The sequence below is a fragment of the Vanessa atalanta genome, chromosome 5 (assembly GCF_905147765.1).
Source record: "Vanessa atalanta chromosome 5, ilVanAtal1.2, whole genome shotgun sequence".
Taxonomy (NCBI): domain Eukaryota; kingdom Metazoa; phylum Arthropoda; class Insecta; order Lepidoptera; family Nymphalidae; genus Vanessa; species Vanessa atalanta.
In genome coordinates this window covers 1,815,388-1,838,538 of record NC_061875.1, presented here as the reverse complement: position 1 = coordinate 1,838,538, position 23,151 = coordinate 1,815,388, and the positions used below count along the sequence as shown (strand labels likewise).

General features: G+C 34.1%; 1 protein-coding gene across 2 annotated transcripts; it reads left to right on the top strand.

Moving 5' to 3' along the window:
* The first annotated feature begins 451 nt into the window (after positions 1-451).
* On the top strand, positions 452-23,148 carry LOC125063945 (kelch-like ECH-associated protein 1B). Of its 2 annotated transcripts, none has more exons than XM_047670676.1 (13): positions 452-752; positions 3,280-3,431; positions 7,258-7,371; positions 9,114-9,278; positions 11,981-12,130; positions 14,722-14,838; positions 17,944-18,105; positions 18,273-18,464; positions 19,183-19,314; positions 19,407-19,486; positions 19,598-19,803; positions 19,980-20,156; positions 20,227-23,148. In XM_047670676.1, exons 2-13 carry the CDS (start codon positions 3,285-3,287, stop codon positions 20,460-20,462), a joined length of 1,878 nt encoding a protein of 625 aa, XP_047526632.1. In that variant the 5' UTR covers positions 452-752; positions 3,280-3,284; the 3' UTR covers positions 20,463-23,148. The 2 variants fall into 2 exon arrangements, with proteins under 2 accessions (XP_047526632.1, XP_047526631.1); XM_047670675.1 differs by lacking the exon at positions 452-752 and adding an exon at positions 2,418-2,494.
* The last annotated feature ends 3 nt before the right edge of the window (positions 23,149-23,151 follow it).

The window sequence follows — 23,151 nt, the reverse complement described above, 5'->3', positions numbered from 1 at the left end:
TTTCTGAATTCAATTAAGGTACTGAAGAATTGGACTTATAACGTTTTATTACTTTTATTTATGAATTGTAACTGACTGCCAGCCTAATTTTATTTTATTTTTCTTATATTTATGGCTGAAAATAACTTTTTAAAGTAAAATTAACATTCTTAAAACGTAGTAATTATGTAATAATTATTTTTTAGTTTCTTATAAAAATAATTAAGGAATTGTGGTTTTTCTTAATGCAAATTCATATTTTTTTTTTGAGACTGGATAGAAAGTAAAAATATTCCAATCTGTTAGGATCTTTTATGTAATAAATATATTATTTTATGTTTTCTGAAATAATCACTTGGAGATTTATTTTTCCTTAATTATTGAATTTAAATTGATAGGGGTGTCATTATTACGTCACATAATGTTATTATGTCAAATGTTAGTTGTCAATTGTCACCAGTCATACTGATATCGTAGCTACCGTGTAGCTACGTTATAGTCATCTGTGGTGATAGGGAATAGGAATTATATGAGCATAATTGCATTTTTAATTATAATTTGATATACATATACAAAAAAAACATCACCTACCATATACGGACATTCCAAATTGTTGCTAATAAGATATTATAGTTTGTGTTTATTCAGAACCAATTTAATTTTATTAATTGTGAACTGTGAAATAATAAAGATAAAAAGTTTTACAAAGGATGGTAAAACATAGTCGTGCCTACATTTACTTTTGATTAAGTATAACCTTTCATATAAAGAAGGTAAGTTATTTATTAACTAAAATAAATTTTACAACCATTAAGTAACTATGAAAGCATTAGATTTTTTATATAATATTTGTACAATGACACTTTAAATACTGAATATTAATAGGAAAAATGTACATATTTATTTAAATTTGTTAATGCGTCATAAAAATATTTAAAATAACCGTAAATAGTTCTACTTTATTACCTGTGAATGACATGAATAATTTTGTCTTTCAATAAAAATGCACTTCGTTAAAAGCAATTCCTTTATAAAACAACTAAATTTTATTTGTATCGACTTTTAAAATACTTAACTATTGTTTTCAACCTTCATCATATTCTAAATTATGTTAATCAACATATTCTGTAGACACTAATATCCTTGAAAGTCTCAATCATTTATTTATTTGGTCCACTTCATTTCTTAACTGGTAAACTTGAATACTTAGAGATTTGTTTTTATTTTGTCGTTGAGTATACATGTTACTCTGTGCTTCGCTTGAGCAAAAGTAATCAACAACACTAAAGTACGATTGTGCAGATAATACACTTATCTATATAAAAAAAAAACTCAGTTTTACCTCTTAATATTTATTTATTGAAGCTTCTAAATGAATCTGATGAAAACCAGAAGTAATTAAACTAGTGTAGTGTGTTCTGTCCTTTTCTTCTAAGACTTAATTTCATACAAAATTATATTGCTAAGGTTTTTTATAGATATTTAACAGCATAAATGAAAAATGAGTTGAAACATTCTAAAGTATTACAAAATGTATGTAAATGTGTTTAACAAATCTCAAATGTGACATTACAATAATCATGTTGAAAGGTTACTTTGAAATTTTAACTACCTATAGATCTTACAGGTCAGTCATGTGTCCTGACTATTGTGATTGTAGACTATAACCATTTTTTTTTTAAATAATAATCATTATTATCATCAATTTGAATTTTCTGCTGCTGCTGATAATAGGAAACTCTCACGGTAAATTCCAGTACATTGTTAAAATTTAAGAACAATTTAAGAACATCACAATAAAATAAACCCTAGACCTGTGTTACGAGTTCTAACGGCAGTGTATATGGTTATAACAAAACTAGCTGTGCCCCAGGGACACGTATAATCCAAACATTGACATGTATGTCTCGTGCCTCATAACTTGATAGATTGATATCCTCCCAAGGTCCTCTATCTGCTTGACTTGTCAATTAAATGATGTTGTCTATATCCGTCTTCAATAAATGAACTATTTAATGCCAAATTTTATTTTAACTCAGATTGGTAGTTCGTGACATTAGCTCGTTCGGTCATACAAAATATTTTAAAAAGTTAAAATTCGAGATAAAAAGATCGTATTTAAAAAAATAGAAAACAAGTTGTAATATAATTATAAGTTTATCTTTATACTATGTCAATAATTTAAATTAGTATTTACATGCGTAAATAATAATCAGAAGAATATTGAATTCAAATATTTAGCTGAGTCAGTGTATGGGCTAAATCGACCGCGTGATGTGACAAAAAATCAAACAAAAATCAGTTCCCGCGTCCGCGGCGGCTAGGACGACCGCTCACATATCCTGCGCATGGTTTTACCATATTTAAATGTTTGTGACGAAAGTAAATGGTACAATATAGTGTTAAAAATATAAAAAATAAAAAATATTATTACGTAGGCTGTAAAGTGTATGATCGTTTCTTGTAATTAACTGGATTTTATAAATCATGATTGATTCACTATTCAAATATGTGGGTAAGTTAGACTATTAATAATAATGTTTACAATCCAATTAATATTAAAAAAAAACAACATACGTGTATCAGTTCTACTAGGAGGAAATAATTCATGTTTATGTTAAGGTAACACTGAATCACTGAACTTAGGAGCGGAAAAAAATATCTTTTGAAGCTACAAGTTCTACTGTTTAGTAAAATTTAGTATGTCGTGATTAAAGAGTATTTATTTTTAATTTCCGTAACAGTTTATTTGCACAGTGTTTTAAATATTATGTTAACAAAAACGTTCGTAATTCCGAGCAATTACAAACTTTTATCTCTTTTATAGGGATATAGATGCGTTCAATTTAATAAAAATAAAAAAGTTAAATGTGGTTGATTTTATTTTAAATTCAAATTAAAACCCTCAGAACTCTTATTCGATACCGGTAGGTATTTTCTGATAATTTCCCGATTGGCAGCCCTAACCTCTATAAATTTTGACAAGTTACACTATTTTACTATCAAATTAAAATAAATTCTTATTTACACGAATATTTATGGATGGCAAATTTTTGTAATCCATTCGAGAGAAAAGGCGAAGGGAGAGCGGCAGAGGGAGGCTTCTCTGAATGATCCCGATTCGCTGCCAAGGCCATAAGCAGATATTATAGAGTCCTACTCTCATAACCGATGGGACGGCAAACCGATTCAACCGCAGATAGTTCAGGAGCTGACTTTATGTGAACTAAAAATGGAGTACACTTTTTCTAAGATATATTACAAATCATTATATATAATATTATAATGCTTTGTACTTAGAAACGATGGAGACGGAAGATGACGTCGGACGCAACCTATTGGACGACATGCCACCGATAAACTGTGATCTGTTTGAGGGACCCTATGGTGGCAGCAACGATATTGGAGATATGACATTTTGTCTCGGAAACTACGTACCTGACTTTATGAAGGTAAATTTTATGTTTTCATTGATTTCATTCATTCATTTATTCAATAAAAATGTAGCTGAAGTTATGAATGGCGGAGGATCTTCAGTTGGAGCAACATTTGAAATGACCGATGCGAATGAGTGTGTGCTCGGCACAATGAACGATGAAATGATTGTAAGCTAAATAATTTATAGCTATATAAAATATAATTAATTATGATATTACTTCTCAAAAATTATATTTCTTCGGGAATATAAAAGTAGGTTGGTTAAATTTACCATCCAATGAAACACCTAATTTAACTTATAATGGCGTCTCTTTACTAAGAGGAGCCAGTCAAATAGCGGTTCTCCTGTTATTTTTTTTATATTGGGTAAAAAACCCAACTCAGTTAACTCTAAAACTCTATATGGCAAGACCACTCTTCTTTTTTCTTCTTTTCTCTAAAGTTTTTTATAGTAACCGAGGGGAATGTGGAATGTTATATTGTAATAATCGGTGCCAGCACTGCCAGCCAGCAGCAGACGCGTATAAATATTTGTTATTTATTAAGTACATTTTTTAATTTGTGTTTGTTCTGTGCTGGCTGGCAGCACTCCGTGTCCGTCCAACCAACATTATGTAATTATTTGGGTGTAAGGAAATCTTTACACATTGGTACATTTGCTGACAATTAACCCATGAAATGACAATCAAGCTGATAATGAATTTAGGATTTTAAACGCCACCCAAATCCTCATAAGTTCCGTTTAAATTCACATACAACGTTTCGTTAACATTAACGAGGTACAATTGTTTTAAGAAGTCATTTACTATACAATATTTAATTATATTCTAGTCAAGTATAAAGATGTTCGTAAAAATAATAATGAACGAATTACAATTATTTTATGAAGTGGATAAAAGAAAGGAAACTTTTTATATGACGAAATCAATTGAAATCTAGTAATCGTATGATACAGTTCTTAATGAAGATTATTATATTTACATATCTTTGAATCTACCATGTGGATTCGAAGTTTTTTTTTTTTTTTGATTTGACAGCTCTTTTATTTAGCATTGTAATAGAACGTATAATAAAATTCTATGATATGTCATTTATTATTAAACAACCTTTATAGTATCTATAATATTAAATATTTAACATAAAAATAAAATCTATGATAATGTACAATCTATTCCAACCATAACAGGAAAAAGGCCAAATAAACAACATTTGACAACAAATTGACGCGTTATCATTGGTCGAGAGCTTGATTACTTGTTAATCTATGACATTCACTATGTTCAGTAAAAATCAACTGCTAGGCTAAAGCCTCCTGTAGCTAATTGGATGCGGGTTGGTGGATAAACATTTGGTTGAATTCAATTAAAATTAGACACATGCAATCTGCACGTTGTTTTCCTTCACCGCTAATCACGAGATTAATTATAGAACAATTTAAGCACATTGAAATTCCGTGGTTCTTGCTTGGGTTGAACCCGCAATCTCGGTTAAGATCAACGCGTTCTAACCACTGGGACGTCTCCGCTCTTTAATGTAACCTCTGAATTATATCAATAATAATGAACCAAAATAGCAGCATTAAAATATTATCATTCGTCATCATTAAAATGTATTTCAGTTCGTTTATCAGTTATAATATTTTTTCTAATTTTTGCCAAGTCATTGAGATTTAAAAATACAGTATTTGTTATTTGCTTAGTCATTTACATAACATAATTTAAGTGCAAAGGCACTGCAACTTTCCAAACCGGATGTAGCTTTACATTTAATTCAACTAAAGTATAAAAATATCAAGATATTAACTGTTGCTTCTCAATATATATTCTGTAATGTTTTGTATGTACGGAAAAATATTAATGATTTTATGAGAAAATGTGATTCCCATAGCATGGGTACAAGGAACAAACACAATCTTGTTACTCCTGTTACTCGACTGCATAGAGTCAGTAACTCTTTTGTGGGACAATGTATACGGTTCTACAACAGGATCCCAAAGCTTTCAAAATGCTTCTGTTGCCAAATTAAAAAAAAAATGTTACGGAACGCTTGTGTGCGAAAGGTTACTTACTATACAGTTAGTGAGTTTATGATATATAGTACACAGTGGTAGTGTTTAATTTGACTATCAATAAGTAAGTGTAATGCTTCTATATTAAATAAAGGTGTTTGAGTTTGACAAAAAACACATGACGATTCAATGAGAGTTATTGATAATAAATATTTTATATTCGATACTATTTTTTATAATAGAGTTCTCCGACATAGACCTACTTTGACAACTAGTTTACACACACACATAACCATATGATTGTCTATACAATACATTGATTTGATAAAATCAATTAATACACTTCAAAAGGTAATATTTGGTTTGTATTTAAAATTGCTATGACTTATAGATGTCGTGTTGGCTTGTTAAAACACTGAACCGTTTATGAATCAATGTCTTGCTAGAAAACTTCACAGTATAAAGTTTTTGATAGCTGGTATTCCCGATGTATTAGCGCAAGGTACATGTAGTTTATATATGTTTACAGTCGTTATCGCAGAATGTTAAAATAACGCAAGACGCCATGACTCGGCAAATATTCACTCTTACACGTTGTAAACTAAATTATTTTTTAACACCGTTTATTTCCGTATTATAATCTTGTCTCAAAAGCAATCGTATTATTGAAAATATAATATTTGTAAAGTTTTCTTTATTTGCTTCTTTGTAAATATAATATAAAAAATGTGTTATGTTCGCTCGAGTTATAATATATTTAATAATATGTTGATAGATATAACTTTCATGATAATCGGTCATACTGTGTTCAAGTCTAGATATCTTTAATAGACGCAAAACAAATTAAACGTGACCAGCGTGATACAATCATCATTTTAGTATAAAAGGCGAACTCAAAGTTTTTTTTTTCTTATCTTTATCAAAATAAGATACGCTAGGTTCAAAGACCGAATACATTGAGCGCAACAACAGCTTGCGAAGCCTTGTGACGTCACTTCATGATACAGTTGATTGTTTACCTGTATTATGGAATCTAAACGCGTTCTTACGGTTTAAAAATCTCCAAGGTACAAAACAAAATTGATCACCGGTGGTCGGTGGTAGGCGCTAGTTAGTGTAGCCTTCAGTTCTAAGATATATAAAATATATACGATATAATTATTTATTCATGTGATATAAAATATTATGATAGTAATTCGTACGTCACTTTTATTTGTCCGCCAAAAAAGGGTGTTGACTTATTAAACTTAACTCAACAGATAAGAAATACTACAGTACCTATTCAATTGTTATTCAACGGACAATCAGCAATACTTTATGTCGTTCCGTGTGAGTAGTCTGTAGAGAGTAATTGTCAGTGTAAACCTGTAATACACTGGCTAACCTAATCGGACTCCGACCGCGGGTCTCCACGAAAGAGGGACCCGTAATAAAAAATTAAAAAACAGAAATCATCCTAATTCCGACGATTAAACACATTTTAATTTTGTGTATATATGTAAAATATAATAATTATACTTATGACAAGACAACTCCGTTACTGAGTGTGATTTGAATCCGCGGTCTCTGGTAGAGCACCACATGCTCTGTTTATTGAGCCATGTCAACTATTGATAAGAGACAATTATTTTAATAAAAGGATGATGTGCAAAAAAATAACCAACTTAGATAAAGAAAATAATCAAATAGAATAAAAAATAAGATAAATGATATGTAATAACCTTGACATTGGGTTATGTTAATTGATTAGTGAGCTAATTCAGATTTAGTTTTACTCTGTAATTTATTGTTATATACATAAACGGTGTAATAATGTTTATTATTCTTTCCAGATGTTGTTTACAATGCGATCGCATCATATGCTGACTGATGTTGTCTTGGAAGTGGGAAACGAATTGTTTCATGTCCACAAAGTCGTTTTAGCCGCTGGAAGCCCATATTTTAAGGTAAATATTATTATTATTTTAATTTTAAATACCGAGACAAGACTTGAAAATTGGTCTTCTGTTGATAAGTGGTAACCACCGCTCGTAGACATCGATACTGAAAGATATATTAACCAAGTCTTCCATCGTCAATGCGACACCAACCTAGATAACATAACATGAACACAATAATACTTAATATTGCTGTAAGGCACTGTGATATGTGATGGTGGGTGAGCCGGTGTATTTATAATTAACTTGAACATCTCCAAACCGATCATAATTGGTGTATCGACGTTTCTAAAAATCGATTTATACTTCTAATAGAGCAAGTCTCTGTCGAAAATACTACTTTCGACCAGTGCAACGTTCTACGATATATATGCAGAAAAATCGTGTGATTTCATGATATTCAGGGCCGGATCTACCATATGGCTTTTTGGGCTTCAGCCCAGGGCCCCGTGGATCAAGGGATCCCCAGCTAAGTCAAGTCAAAGTCAAAATAGATGATAATGATAATAACGACAGACCGTATGATTTGCAGCCCTGCGAATCCTGCAATTAATCAAACCCATTCAATTCATTTAATCATGTGTGTCTTAGGTGGGCCCCTAAGTAGTATTAGCCCAGGCCCCCTAAACTTACGGTCCGGCCGTGATGATATTATTATCAAAAAATCTTGATATAGTTGTGCAATCACACCGACGGTACGACATGAACTAAACAGAATACACATGTGGCAGAATTTCGTTGAAATTAAACACATGCAGGTTTCCCCACGATGTTTTCCTTCACCGCCGAGCACGAGATGAAGTATAAACACAAATTTAGCACATGAAAATTCAGTGGTGCCTGCCTGGGTTTGAACCCGAAATCATCGGTTAAGATGCACGCGTCTAATCACTGGGCCTCTCAGGCATATTGTACGAATACGTTAAATTTCTTTATTCACTATCGCATCATTACAATCACTTATTCCTTGCTTGGTGTAATATTATATAAGACTACTTATTCTAATTAACACTGATGTAACGTAATATATTCATATACAGCGCTAATGTAGTTATTTATGCGATACATACATTTTCATTTATTCCAATATATTTCGCTAATATCAATGCCATGTTTACGCTTAGGCATCCCGAATGATAGTTATTTACGAATATTACATGTATGAAGTCTCTAGAAGTCTTTAGCGTATGTCGAACATCAAAAATTAACTATAAACGACTATTTATTATTGGGTATATTCAAATCACATATTATCTCATCATAATCTTAGCGTATATTCTGTAAGAATAAACTTAACTCACCGCGGAACGTTTTCCATGACGTTAACGTTTCACGGTCGTAATCGTGAAATGTCAGAAAGTTATGCACACGACATTGACTTTAATAATTATGACATTTAAAGGATACATGTCTCAAAATCGCTTATCGCTGTACGTTGTTTTCGATTTTTCATAAGTGAGAAACGAAGTGATTTCTTACAGAATATGCCTCTGATCAATTTAATTTATTATAATTATAGCTGATGGTAAATTTTGTTACATTAATTATGCAATACTAGAGTTCGGTCCTCCTTGAACTCGTCTGAACACTGGCTCACTCCTACACAATACAACTAATCGGTTTGTTTCTAAAGAATAAAACATGAATTTGGTTTAAAATACACTTTCAACAGTTATGATTATATTACAGATAATATGTTTATATTTTAAGCTTTTTCCAATTTAAATTTGTTAATGTACAATTAATCGCAGGCAATGTTTACAAGTGGGTTGAAAGAATGCGAGATGTCTCGCGTTCGTCTGCAAGGCGTGTGCCCCTCGGCCATGGCGTGGCTCGTCTACTTCATGTACACGGGGAAAGTGCGCATCACGGAGGTCACGGTGTGCCAACTCCTGCCCGCCGCTACCATGTTCCAGGTACTATACTTATATATATTGAACGAAATCGTACAGATATACATATAAATATATATAAATAACATAGTCAATATCTAATTGAATCGAGCAAGTATAAGAAACTAATTTTCGCCTGCGACTTTGCCCATGTGGGGGGACATGTTTATGATGATCATGATTTCGCTATTGTTCAGTAGTAAAGACGTGAACGCCTAACAAACAAACAAATATACAAACTCACTTTCTCATCTATAATAATAGCTCAAACCGCGACTTTAACGAAGTGAAATTAATAAAATTCGATTCGAAGAGTGAATTGAAGTAGTCTATGTTCTCTCTTGGGGCTTAAGCTCACTCCGTAACAAATTTCATCAATATCGGTTCAGTGGCTTAGTCGTAAAAGCGTAATAGATAGACAGGCAGACAGTGATACTTTCGCATTTATGAAAAAGTTAGTATTCCGATTTTTTACTTTAGAATTTGGTACCGTCGCGCTAATCTCATAATAACTAGGAAGTAAAACTCTCAAGTTACTCTTGAGTCACGTTTTTACCTTTGAGAGTCAAATACTGTCATGTCACGCAAGTATCAAAATCTTTTAATTTAACTATAATATTTATTTTTCTTATCTACTAGTATACACGGTGATTCATATTAAAACGCTCTATTTATTGTGTCAAATGTATTATTTAGGTTTTATTATACAGTATGTTCGCTTATAATTAATTGCGTTAATATTTTTATATTAATAATTTCCAGATTGTTATCAAAATGTAGAAATTTTTATCTTATCATGAGAAATAGTTTTAATCTGTGAATACTTACGTATTATAAAACAGGAAATTGGTAAATGTTCGCTGTGAACAAGTGAATTGTGTAAAATTGTGTACATATTTTTCTTTATGACAAAATAAAATATATAACATACGATGGTATGATGGAAATTATTTAACGTTGTTTGATAATATGCTGATCAATTTTGGGTAGTAGGGCTTTGTGCAAGCCCGTCTGGGTAGGTACCACTTACAGATATTCTACCACCTAACTGCAGTAGTTAGTATTGTCATAACATCTTAGTTCCCAAGTTTGGTCGCGCATTGGCGATGTAAGGAATTATTAATATTTCTCACAGCGCCATTGACTATTTGTGATGGTGACCACTTACCGTCAGGCACTTACGCTCGCTACCTAGGTGCCTGGATGGTTAACGTTGGCCCTGGATATAAGTAGTTAAGTGGTGTTGTATTGTAAAGATTTATTAATCAAGAATTGTTTGTAGTGTAGAAGATACACCGTTAACGTCAAATAGCATGGAATATTTCAATCGAAGTTTTGCTTATCTTAACTCCGTCTGACCGATTTCGGTCACGGCGGCAAATCTTAAGGGAGCCTAACTGACAACAGCCAATATATTATAGTGCAAAAGTGGGGGCGCAAACAAGTGTACTTTATTCTGATGGGACGCCAAATCTGACCCGACCGGAAAGAGTTCAGGCGCAGGACCAACGGCTTTACATTATTTCTGAGGCACGAGAGTGTGTACACTTCCAACTTCCAGACACCGGGCCGTTACTCAGTTTGTTTTCGAATAACAAAACCCAATAAGTTTTTATCGGTTCGATCTGGGGCTTAAATCCAGAACAGACCCTCGGAATCTATGGCCTTATATCAGACCAACGAGAGAGAATGTGAAATAGGGTACAGTAAGTATAAACAACCAAGGATTGACGGATTATAGTTGCTGTTTATAAAACAATACCCACAGACCTTGAACGACAATATTCCAATGCTTAGAAATATTACGTAAATTTCTTCTGTTAACAATTCTAAATGTAATGCGGTTGTAATTATAAATGTACATATTTCATGTTTAAATGACGTTGCAGGTTTTGTTTTATTTTATTACAATTGAACGACTAATAAATTGTGTAGTCAAATAGAACGGCGGAGCAATTACGAGTTCGTCATAAAAATGTAAAATATAACTTTATTCAGCTCTTAATATTCAATCAAGGACATTGTCGACATTAAAATAGACTTCAACGATTGCAATATGTTGAATTATTCAAGAGTCGAACGGTAATATTCTCTCGAGTTTGATGTTAACTTAAGCAATAATGATCAATTTATTATTCCTAGATTTGCGTGATTTTGAACTTGGTTTCAATAAAAAGTTGTAATGTCAATCCTTTGTTCTTTTTGGTAACGTAACAGTTTCTTATCTAAGTGCTTAATTATGTTCATATAGATAATATAAATAGTTTTATTACTTTAATAAATTTTTTTAGATGTTACCCTTTTTTTAACATTTTCTGAGAACAAAATATAAATAATGTTAGAACTTAAGATATCCCTACACTTTAGTACTGCCTATGCAGTCCTATGAGATACGCTTAATTATATAAGTCGCTATTCCGTTTGAATGCCAAATTTGTCTCTGTGTAATTGTTTTTTTTTTTAAAGTTTAGTATTACCAATCTATACTAACATTATAAATACAAAAATAACGTTGTCTGTCTGTTGCTCTTTCACGGCCAAACCATTGAACTTAATTTGATGAAACATCGAAAAACCAACCCTATAAACGCCAGCGAAGCCGCAGGTGACGACTAGTATTTTATTTTAATTATCTTGGGTCTCATGGTGACAATGAACTGTTTAATAACATTTGTAAAAAGATGATTAGAATGTGAAAGGACATATATTGTAGTTGTGTGCTCCAGATATCGAACGTAATAGATGCGTGCTGCGCGTTTCTTGAGAGGCAGCTCGACCCCTCCAACGCCATCGGGATCGCCAACTTCGCGGAGCAGCACGGCTGCGCGGAACTCAAGCAGAAAGCGAACCAGTTCATTGAAAGACATTTTACACAAGTGAGATTATAATTTTAATACTAAATGTAACATTTTGTAACTGTCATTGGTTCTCCTTTTTGGGAGTAGGTTTAGATATTATTCAAGCACTCTGCTTCCAATACAAGTTGGTTGATACAGGCAAATTTTCAACCGACAGGCTTCCTCACCATGTTTTCTTTCGCCGCCAGGCACAAGAACAGCTTTAGGACTTTAAATTACTGTACTTTGCTTAACGAGCACAACATTAATTATTCTAATCACAAATTGTATATCGTCATGGAAATTCAGCTTTGCTTGCATGGCGATTTGAACCCGCAATCTCGCTTAAGATCCAAAATTTTAAGAAAATACAGAAAAACCTTTGCAACGTTGCCAATAATTTATTCGTTTAGGATGATCAATGTTATCTACTGCTACGTGATAATCAATCATTTATACTATTAACCAAATCATCTTTCCTTGCTATTTTTTATAAAATAAAAATAAAACAATAATGAGCGTGTGTGTTCAGATAAGGATTTGAAGCTTCTTGATACAGATAAGTTCCTCACAGTCATTTATAGATTGAAATATTAGTTATTCCTTTTAATATGTAGTTTAAAAATTGTGCCTGACACCGGACGGCCGACCTATGTATTACATTGATGGTAAATAAAATAAATTGTAATAAAAAAAGTACCAACAAATAAATATGGATTAAAACACAACACGGCGCAGTGGACAGGGGGCATGTCGGCACAAGATAGCGTAATGCCGTTTACTGTCACTCGTATGTGACAACTCGGTTTTACCCCCAAACTGCCCCAATAGATATTTCACGTCAACAATGTTTTTCTTTCTTATTTACTTATTAACAATAACAACTTCTCTTTGTATCGAACCCGAACAGAGTGAACTCGCTAAATCTGCATATTTTCGGATCTAACAGATTTTCGCCTTTGACAATAATTTGACATTTGCATCAACAATATGTACACAAACGTCAGATATTTTTAATTGTCTACGACAAGTTCAAATGATTTAGGAATAAATTTAACGATAAGATTTTTTAATTGTTTAAGTGAGTATAAAAAAATGGCGAAAATATTTTATTAGCGAGACTATATCCAGCAAGAAATCTTTGTAATCATTAAATAAATATATACTTGAATTGATTACCGCAGACCGCTCAAAAACAGCAATATCATTGCATTTTATCTGCATTACACTACATTAATAAACTTTCGCTGTGAATATTCGCTTAATCATCTTTGTAACCGACGCGTATTATTCCATTTCATTTCAACCTACGAATTGACGTCCAAGTAAAAAGATAAGAATATAATTTTTCACGAAAAACGTTTTATAATAATAAAAGATAATATACTAGCAATTCTGACACGACTAGTGAGTGCACTAGTCGTATCAGAATTGCTTTTAGTAATATTGATTTAGTGAATCTTTATAAGTTTTAATACCTCTGGCAGAAGCTTTCACGCAAACTTAGCGTACAAAGCCTCAATTCAAGGATCGATAATGCGTGAACGTGTCGAATATCAACCAAAACCAAGCATAAATCCACACTTGTTACATATTCAATGCGATTCTTACTAAATCTTTAGATCCAGTTTCATTTTACTTCAAAAATTCCAACTGAACTAGAACTGGTCCACATTCAAAACGGCATTTTTCACATATCCCTATGATATCATACACTTTTTAAACCTTGACCAATTATGTTTAATCATGACAATCATGACAGTTCAAGGTCGAAGTTGTTTATTTTCTATACTCTGACATTGGAAAAATGTATAAGTTGATTGTACTATGCAAGAAACCTTCATCCATGTTTCAACAATATTTGTACAAAGTTTCAATTTAATCGGATGAACGATGTTTGATGCACGTACATGTTTCACGTAGAGTTCGTAAATGTTATGTTAACTTTATTTATTTTTTAAAATCCTTTTTGTAGTAGAGTAGTACATAAAGTAGATTTTATAAATCAATATAAATTAAGAACACATCGTGATGGAAATATTTTTGGAGAACTAATGTAAGTAATTATACCTAGTTTGATTTTGTAAAGTCACTTTAACTCTGGGGAAATCCCCGACACCGTGAAGGAAAGTCCGCTTTCCAAAGTTGATATCGGTCACGTTAGGATACACTTATAGATACTCAATACAGATACTTAAAATTGATATTTTTCAAAATCAAATGTGTTATTGAGTCTTACAGTTATGGTAGCGTGGAATACAGCTGAATGAAAACGAAATGAAACAAAAAAAAAAGAACTTTTTCTCCTATTTTAATTTTACAACTAAATTTAGGCCATTTTTAGCACTGTGACAAATATAAGACGGTGTCCTTAGATTACAAAGAAGGGAAGGTTATAGAAATGAGGTCTTGAATGGTAACATAGGTTCGAACTAGTAGCATACTAAGTGAACCTCCTTGCTAAATATGTTGCTTTAACGTTTTACACCAAATCTTGTATTACTTTACTTACTTTCTGACCTTACTTCTCACTATAGTGCGGTAAAAATTAAGGTCAAGCAATATCTATTAGTTTATTTAATCGTGTGATAACAAATAATTGGTGATTTATTTATTTTGATAATCGTCAGGTTTGCCAAGAGGAAGAGTTTCTACAGTTGACGGCTCAGGAATTAATATGTTTAATACGGAAAGACGAGCTCAACGTGAGAGAAGAAAGAGAAGTCTACAACGCCGTGTTAAGTTGGGTAAGTTAATGCGATAATATTTCTCATTGTAACCAAATGATCTTTGACATAAAGTATAGACAAGAGTGCGATTTCTTCCTAGCAACCGTAATGCCTACTCCACACGAACTGCTCCCTCCACGTGTAAAGAGGTAGTTCGTGAATGCTTGAGGAACTTGAATCGTGTTGGCGACATCGTTCTGATGCGGTAAACATATCAGTGTCAATGTATAGCATTGAAGCACAGTGAATGAGGTTGGAACGTATGTTTGGAGAGTCAGTTTTGATGATGATGAATGTCAGAATGTTGTATAGTTGGATAAACGTGTGGAGCCTACAATTACGGCACTATTTACTATCTGACCTTGGAACTTATGAAAATATTTAGTTGGACAATATTTTTATGCATACAGATTATATAATAACAGAAATATAAGATTAAAATGTAAACAAAAAAACAGCTAAAAAGAGAATTATCAATTCAAATCTTTTTCCGTACCCCAAATAAATTAAAAGTGATATTTTTTTCACTTAGAATCCTAATATGTCGAATTTCAAGTACGAATAGCGTACGTCATTTCTAAATTCGCTCCTCGACGTTGTGTACGGTACACAGTCCGAATATTCAAGAACTAATCAATTAATCAACAGATAGCACGAGTTGAATCATATTGGTTACTAATAATAAAAATTGTATTGGAAGATAAAAATTAAACTCCAAAAACATTTAATTTTCAATGAGAAATAAATAAAAACAAAAAAAAAATGTTATTTTTTTCAATTATTTAACCAGATGAGTGCGCGGTAATCTGAATGACTCCGAAAGTCTACTAAACTTTTATATTGAATATCAGCGCCCTTTCGCACACGTAGTTATTAGATAATTTCTAATCAAAAAAATCCATGACATATTAAAATAATGTGAAAAATTTGTATATAATCGAGACTTAAAGTATTTTGTATTTGATTCTTACATTTATATGATAGTTTAAGGAAATAGCTCTTATATTCATTCCACTATTTCCTTATTCGTATTCGTTAAATCCGCGCAATTTCTTATAATAACGCTATTTTAATTTTACTTGGTGGTACGGCTTTGTACCCTAGCCCGTTAAGGTAGGTACCACCCATTCATCAGATGTGAGCCAGTGTAACTACAGGCACAAGTAAATAACATCTTAGTTCCTAAGTTTGGTGGCGCATTGGCGATGTAAGGAATGTTTAATATTTCTTATAGCGCCATTGACTATGGGTGGTGGTGAACACTTACCACTAGCCCGTTTACTCGACGGCCATTTGTATTATAAAAAACGTAAACTATATAATTATTTATAATTGAAATAAATGTTTCTAAATAAATTCTAGAAGATCATTAATATTCGTTGTAAATATTTTAAGAAATAATAACGGGATTCACGTACGATGACACGGAAAGATTTGAACTAATGACGTCGAATGTATACGAGGTTACTACATAATAGGTTTAACCCACTTTGCTAGTTATGATTCATAATGAAAGTAATTAATAATATAACACTTACGCAATTATTGACAGTTATTTAACCTATCCAAGGGTGACTCGCTGTGTACTGACTTCGAATGTTTATTTAGCATATTCAATAGTAGAAGACAAAATTAAACTTTAGATTTAAATTCAAATTTTTCAATAGCGATTTACTAAATGTCTGCTATATTGTAAACTGTGTACTTATTTACACTTAAATTTCACGACAACTCCGCTGAGGATAATTAAAATTCAATTTCTTTCACGTAAACCATAATGTATTAAAATAGATTATTCTAGATCGCTATGACGTTTTGTCAATTCAAGGACAAAGTTGTTTATTTTTCTTTTTTCCTTCTGTAATTGAATTTACAACTAATTTAGATTTCATAGATAATAAATAGCGCTATTATTCACTAAAAATGTAAGCAATATGACTTGACAAGGCGTGGTGGTTCTATATTGTTATCATATCATAAAAATATTAAATTCACTCAGCTTTAATTGTACTATTTAGCCGACCGTTGAGCCCACGCGTAATCTAAAAAAATATACACAGATAAAAACTGCTGAAAAAATACTAGTGAGCTGTGACTATCTAATTTTAATTAATTACGGCACATCATTATATCTTATTATCAATAAAAATGTATTTTTTTGACAATATTGTTTGAAATGTGAAATTTATACGAACAACCTTTTTGGTAATACGTGATATATTCTCGACATAAATTAAGTTTTTACATTAAAATTAAGTTGTAAAAAGAAACCGAATCCCAAAACATTCCTTCTATAATGAAATTACCATATTTTTTATTATCCTAGTTTATGAAATACACAACCTATTCTAGTCTTGGCAGGAGTAAAAAAAAACCTTAGATTTACATATTCTTAACATACATACATTACAATATGTAACTTCCTTGTTTGATATGTATTCAGTTATAACATAACAATTTTCTACTTAACTGTTAGGAAACTGGATACATTCCATTTAAATTATTTATATATATATCTCGAGTGTCGCTCAATCAAGAACTTAAACAAACGAACCAAGTTTATTATCTTGGTGTGTATGAAAGATACGCTTGACAATCGCCAAACGTTTTTTGGTGGTAGGGTTTTGTGCAAACCCGTCTGGGTAGGTACCACTCAATCATCAGATATTCTACCGCCAAACAAAAGCACTCAGTATTGTTGTGTTACGGTTTGAAGGTTAACTACAGGCACAAGGGACGTAACATCTTATTTCCCAAGGTTGGTGGCGCTTTGGCGATGTAAGGAATGGTTAATATTTGTTACAGCGTCACTGTCCAAGGGCGGTGGTGACCACTTACTATCAGGTGGCCCATATGCCCGTCCGCCAAACTACACTAAAAAAAACGTCGTACTACTTTACTAGTGCACGCAACTTAGTGGCTAACTCATAGCCACTATTTTTTCGACACTAGTTTTTTAACAGCAAATCTAGAACTGCTTGATGAAAGCCTTTATTACTTCTGTATTAGGTTCACTTAGAGAAGTTCTATATAATTTATAAACTAACATCCTTATGAAAATATGGATAGAATAAGTATTACGAACAAGTATAGCTCAATAAAATATTAATTATTTACTCCAAGGTTAAATTCGACGAGGATCGTCGGTACCCGCGCATGGAGCATATCCTGCAAGCCGTGCGTTGCCAATATCTCACACCCAGCTTCCTGAAGGAGCAGATGAGTACGTGCTCCGTACTCAAGAAAGTGCCTGCCTGCAGGGAATACCTCGCCAAAATATTTAAGGTTTGTTTCTTGTCTTAAATATAAGATCGAACATAACCCTTATAATTATAAAAAAAAAATAACTAAGGTAGTCCTGGAATGCCCAAAATTCTAATTGATTATTATTTCTTATTTAAGGCGTTTAAAGTGAATTAGACCTAATGTATAATGAACTTGTAACTTTATAGGATCTGACACTTCACAAAAAGCCAGTAGTGAAAGAGCGTCGACCCAACACGCCGCGTATCATCTACGTGGCGGGCGGTTACTTCCGGCATTCCATCGACGTGTTCGAAGCGTTCAACATTGATGACAACTGCTGGATAACGCTGCCCAGGCTCACCGTGCCTCGGTCTGGCCTAGGAGCTGCTTTCCTTAAGGTGTTAAAAGTTACTTGTATCATTATCATGTCATTAATTATTGTGAACATTACAAATAATTTATGAATTGACTTACAACTTTCTACTAAATTAAAGTGTCTTGTCTTTTTCTTAAATAATCCTAAATGCTAACGTCGAACGATAATTTTGTCTTCTAAAAAACGATGACGTTTGTAAAATTACACATTGTTGTGTTGGTATAGTTTTTCGAGCTTATAGGGAGGGGAAGGAATATTTTTTGGACTTATCGAGGTTCGTCTAAATAAGGTTATTTTTGAAAGATATATGTTGCTAGAATATACTAGAAATGGGTTACCTGATGCTTAGTAGTCACTGCCGAAAATAGTCATTAGCGTTGTAAGAAATATTAACCATTCCTTACATCGCCAATACGCCGCTAATTAACTACAAAACTAAGACGCTCTGTCCCTGTCTGTCTATGTCCTGTCCTGTATTTACCCAGGCACGCTAACCGTTCAAACCAGAACACAACAATACTAAGTGTTGCTATTTGGGAGAAGAATATCTGATGAATGGGTGGTACAAAGCCCTACCACTAATGTTCTACTGCATGTTCTACTGTATATTCGATTTACAGAGGTCCATAGTAAAAATCATTACAGTGACATCATCGGTGTTAAACTTTTCAAGAACCAGCTCTTATAATTTATTTTCGTTGTACTCGTGTCTCAAATGTGCGCGCGTAATTCGTTCGCAGGGCCTGTTCTACGCGGTGGGGGGGCGCAACACGTCGCCGGGCTCGTCGTACGACAGCGACTGGGTGGACGTGTACAGCCCCGCGGGCGAGCACTGGCGCCCCTGCAGCCCCATGGCCACGCCCCGACATCGCGTGAGTTCTGTGACAAAATCATTCCTAAGTTACTACTTTAGCTTTTGTTCTACTTACAGTTTTATTTTATAACGTATAGTCATCTATCTCAGGTCGGAGTGGCGGTGATGGACGGGCTGCTGTACGCGGTCGGCGGCTCCGCCGGCACGGAATATCACAAGACTGTCGAGTGGTGAGTTCGCTCGGAATGTCAGTCAGTGTCACTCTGCTCGTAGTGGATGGCAATGGTTAGGCTTTACTGATCTAGATCTATGTTATTGTATATTGTGTTTTCCGTGAATAGTTACGATCCTGAGAAGGACGCTTGGGCGTATGTGGCGTCGATGGGTCGCGCGAGACTGGGCGTGGGCGTGGCCGTGGTTAACCGTCTGCTGTACGCGGTGGGGGGATTCGACGGCGCACGACGGACCAATTCCGTCGAGTGCTACCATCCCGAGAACAACTGCTGGTCTGAGGTCGCCCCCATGCATTATGCGAGGAGCGGCGCAGGTATACTATCTTCAATTATGTTATAATAGTTTTTATCTGCGACATTGCCCGCGTTTTGGGGGTTGATGTTTCCTGATTTATAAAAAAGTAACCTCTACCTATTAAACCTAGTATTCGGCGAAGGTAGCCGGCGTCGGGCAAGAGTCGGCAATAATTAACCGTGTGCTCTCGTTCAGGCGTCGCGGCGCTGAACCAGTACATCTACGTGGTGGGCGGCTACGACGGCGCGGCGCAACTGGCCACGGTGGAGCGCTACGACACGGAGCACAACACGTGGGAGGAGGTGGCGCCCGTGCGCGCCGCGCGGTCCGCGCTGTCGCTGGCCGTGCTGGACGGGAAGCTCTACGCCATGGGTGAGTGTCGCGCGGGCCCGGGGGAGCGCGGGGGTACAGTCGGACCGCCACTCACGCCGTGTGTCCGCAGGCGGCTACGACGGCACGGCCTTCCTGGACGTGGTGGAGATCTACGACCCGGCGAGCGACACGTGGCGCAGCGGCACGGCGCTGTCGTCCGTGCGCTCTGGGCACGCGTCGGCCGTGTGCTACCAGCACGTGGCGCCGCCCGAGGCCGAGCCCGCGCCCGTCGCGCCGCTCGACGTGCCGCTCGCCAACAACATCATCAGCACGCTGGCCAACGCGCAGCGCCCCGGCGACACCTAGCCGCCGGCGCCCTGAGACGACGCCGACGAGACATGTGTGACGCCGCAGAGCGGTCGTGCCGTGACTCGGCCGCGGAATGCCCCGGTGGCGCATGTGACGAGCCGTGAGAGACATTTTGACTGTTATTGATTACAAAATAATCTAGTTATTTATTCATTCTGCCATATTTATACTTACGTTAAGAGTGTCGTCCGTTAAACATCTCTACGAGTCCACGAAACTGAATATTATTTTTAAAGTGATTACGACAATCAGTGCCGCTTGAGATAAAGTTAAGCGTGTGTTCGATAGTATATTACAGCTATTTTAATATTTTTTTATTATTGTTTAAATTTACGAGTCGAATATTTCTTTTATTTACTTAAAGTTACCTAATTTAATTCGTCAATATTCAATTATTATCAACACCAAAATATTTTAAAGAAAAAAAGCCTTGCATTTTGAAAACCATTTTTGTGTTTGACAGTTCCCAACATTCGTAGTAATATAGCAGTTGTATAATTTTGATTTTCATCAAAATTGCGTTCAATGTGACAAAGACATTGACTCAGTTTTAATAGTTGTTCTCGTAAAATTGGTCATTTTAACTCGTAGTTCAAGGTCACGTGGTGCGTGGCGCCTCTAAGCCAACACTGATTAAATATATGAATTAGTGACATTCCTAGTTTAATTGGAACTAGTTAAATTTATGTTTTATTATAAGCTGAACGGTTAAGAGATTTTAACTGATTAAAGTAAATGAATGACAAATATTCTCCTTATATAAAAGTTTATGTTAGCAGATCACAGTTGTATATATTCCATTGTATTATCTACAATGTCCATTCCTAAAACGAAGTGGTCCGTGTATACTTGATTGCAGTGGCGTAGCTATCGTAGGGCCAGGTGGTGCAGTGCACCAGGGCCCCGGAGCTCATGGGGCCCTCTAACCTAAGCTTTGAAAACTTCGACCCTGCTCACAAGAGTTTTTTTCCTATCTATAATTTTAAAGGGCAATATATGTAAGTTAGAGAGGGGGTAGAAAGAAGGGGTGAGGGCCCGATAGTTTTCTATGCACCGGTGCCCTTGTCCACCTAGCTACGCCACTGCTTGATTGGTGTGTGAACATATTGATATACGTTGTATTGTTAAACAATTAAGGTGCTAAAACTATATAAATACTTATTATTAGCAATAGTTGACATCACAAAAATCGTCATTAGATTTAAGGAGCTGATTCTAAGAATCCAATATTAGCTTTAAGTTTTTTATTTCGATTACGACTCTTGTAATATAAATATATATATTTTTCAATGTTATATAATACGCGCGAACTAAGTTGGCCGGAATTAATTTAGTTCTACGAGATGTCTGCACGTGTATCGTATCGGTCATGCGTGCGAAGAGAGAATATATTCCAGGAGGTGTTAACGTTTTAGGTAGTGTTTTCAAGACGAACGATTGCTATCTTTTTTAATAGATCTGTTATGTCTCATAAGTTACCGAAGTCCCGGATGATTCGACGACTTCAGTTTTAATTTTTGTTATTGAAATAAATACAAATTATATTCGAACAATTTGAAAAAACATAACAATCACGCGAATATAATTACTAAATTTATTTTAAAACTATATTCAACTATGTTACCCGCCCGCTTCGCTTGGAAAAAAAGGGAAACGTCATCGAAATTAAAAACTTTAAAAACCTATCTGGCCTAAGTACAGACCTAAGAACGACTCCGCGTCGATTGGTCAATCTCAAACCCCGTATACAAACGTTCAATAGTCTTTACGCATACGTAATTACAACCACAATATTTGTATCTGTAGCGTTAGTACCGCCCGCACTTTGATCCCAAAAACAGTTTCTGCGCAGTTACTGGTACAACTTCAGTCCGGCCAACTTATATCGCACCTGTAGTGTTATGATTAAGAGCCTACACAATTTATGTATTCCAATTGTAGAAGGAAAAAAGGTAAATAAACAAATTTGACTACAGTTTCAGGTTTTTTAATTAGCGTGATTTCATATAGAGTTGACTCTGATACTTGTGATTCAAAATTAATTTATTTTATATCAGATATCAGAAAGCATAAATTATAAATTTTGATAACGCCAAATAATGCGAACCGTGAGGAAATATATTACGAGATATACGACGACGAATAACGAATCTCTAGTGAGATTTGAAACTGTTAAACTGTAATTAACTAAGTATTATTGCTTAAAAATCAACCCTTATTTTCACCTTTTAATATGATAGGAACTTCATTTATTTCTAGAAAAATATTATATACAATGATAAAATGTTTAAGTAAAATCGAAATAAATTTATTTTTAATTAATTGCTTCGTCGTAAATTTTATGTATATCAGACAAAATGCAAATAATCTAAATGTCCCTTGGACAAAAATGTTTGGTTTTAAATGTCGATATCGGATCGGAAGTGTAATTAATGTGTTTGTTCCAGATAATTTTATTCGTTATAAGATATATTACCTAAAAATTCATTGTAGTCCGTAAGTAAATAGCACAGAATAAATTTATATATAATAAATATTCATTCACCCTTTTTCCCTTCTTCAATTAGAAAGATTTTATGAAAAAGTGTCAAATACAAGTTGTAATAATTGTATTGTTTTTATAACTCGACGTAATATCTCAGTTTTTGAGTTATATATAATCAAAAGCAGTATAAATGTATAAAAC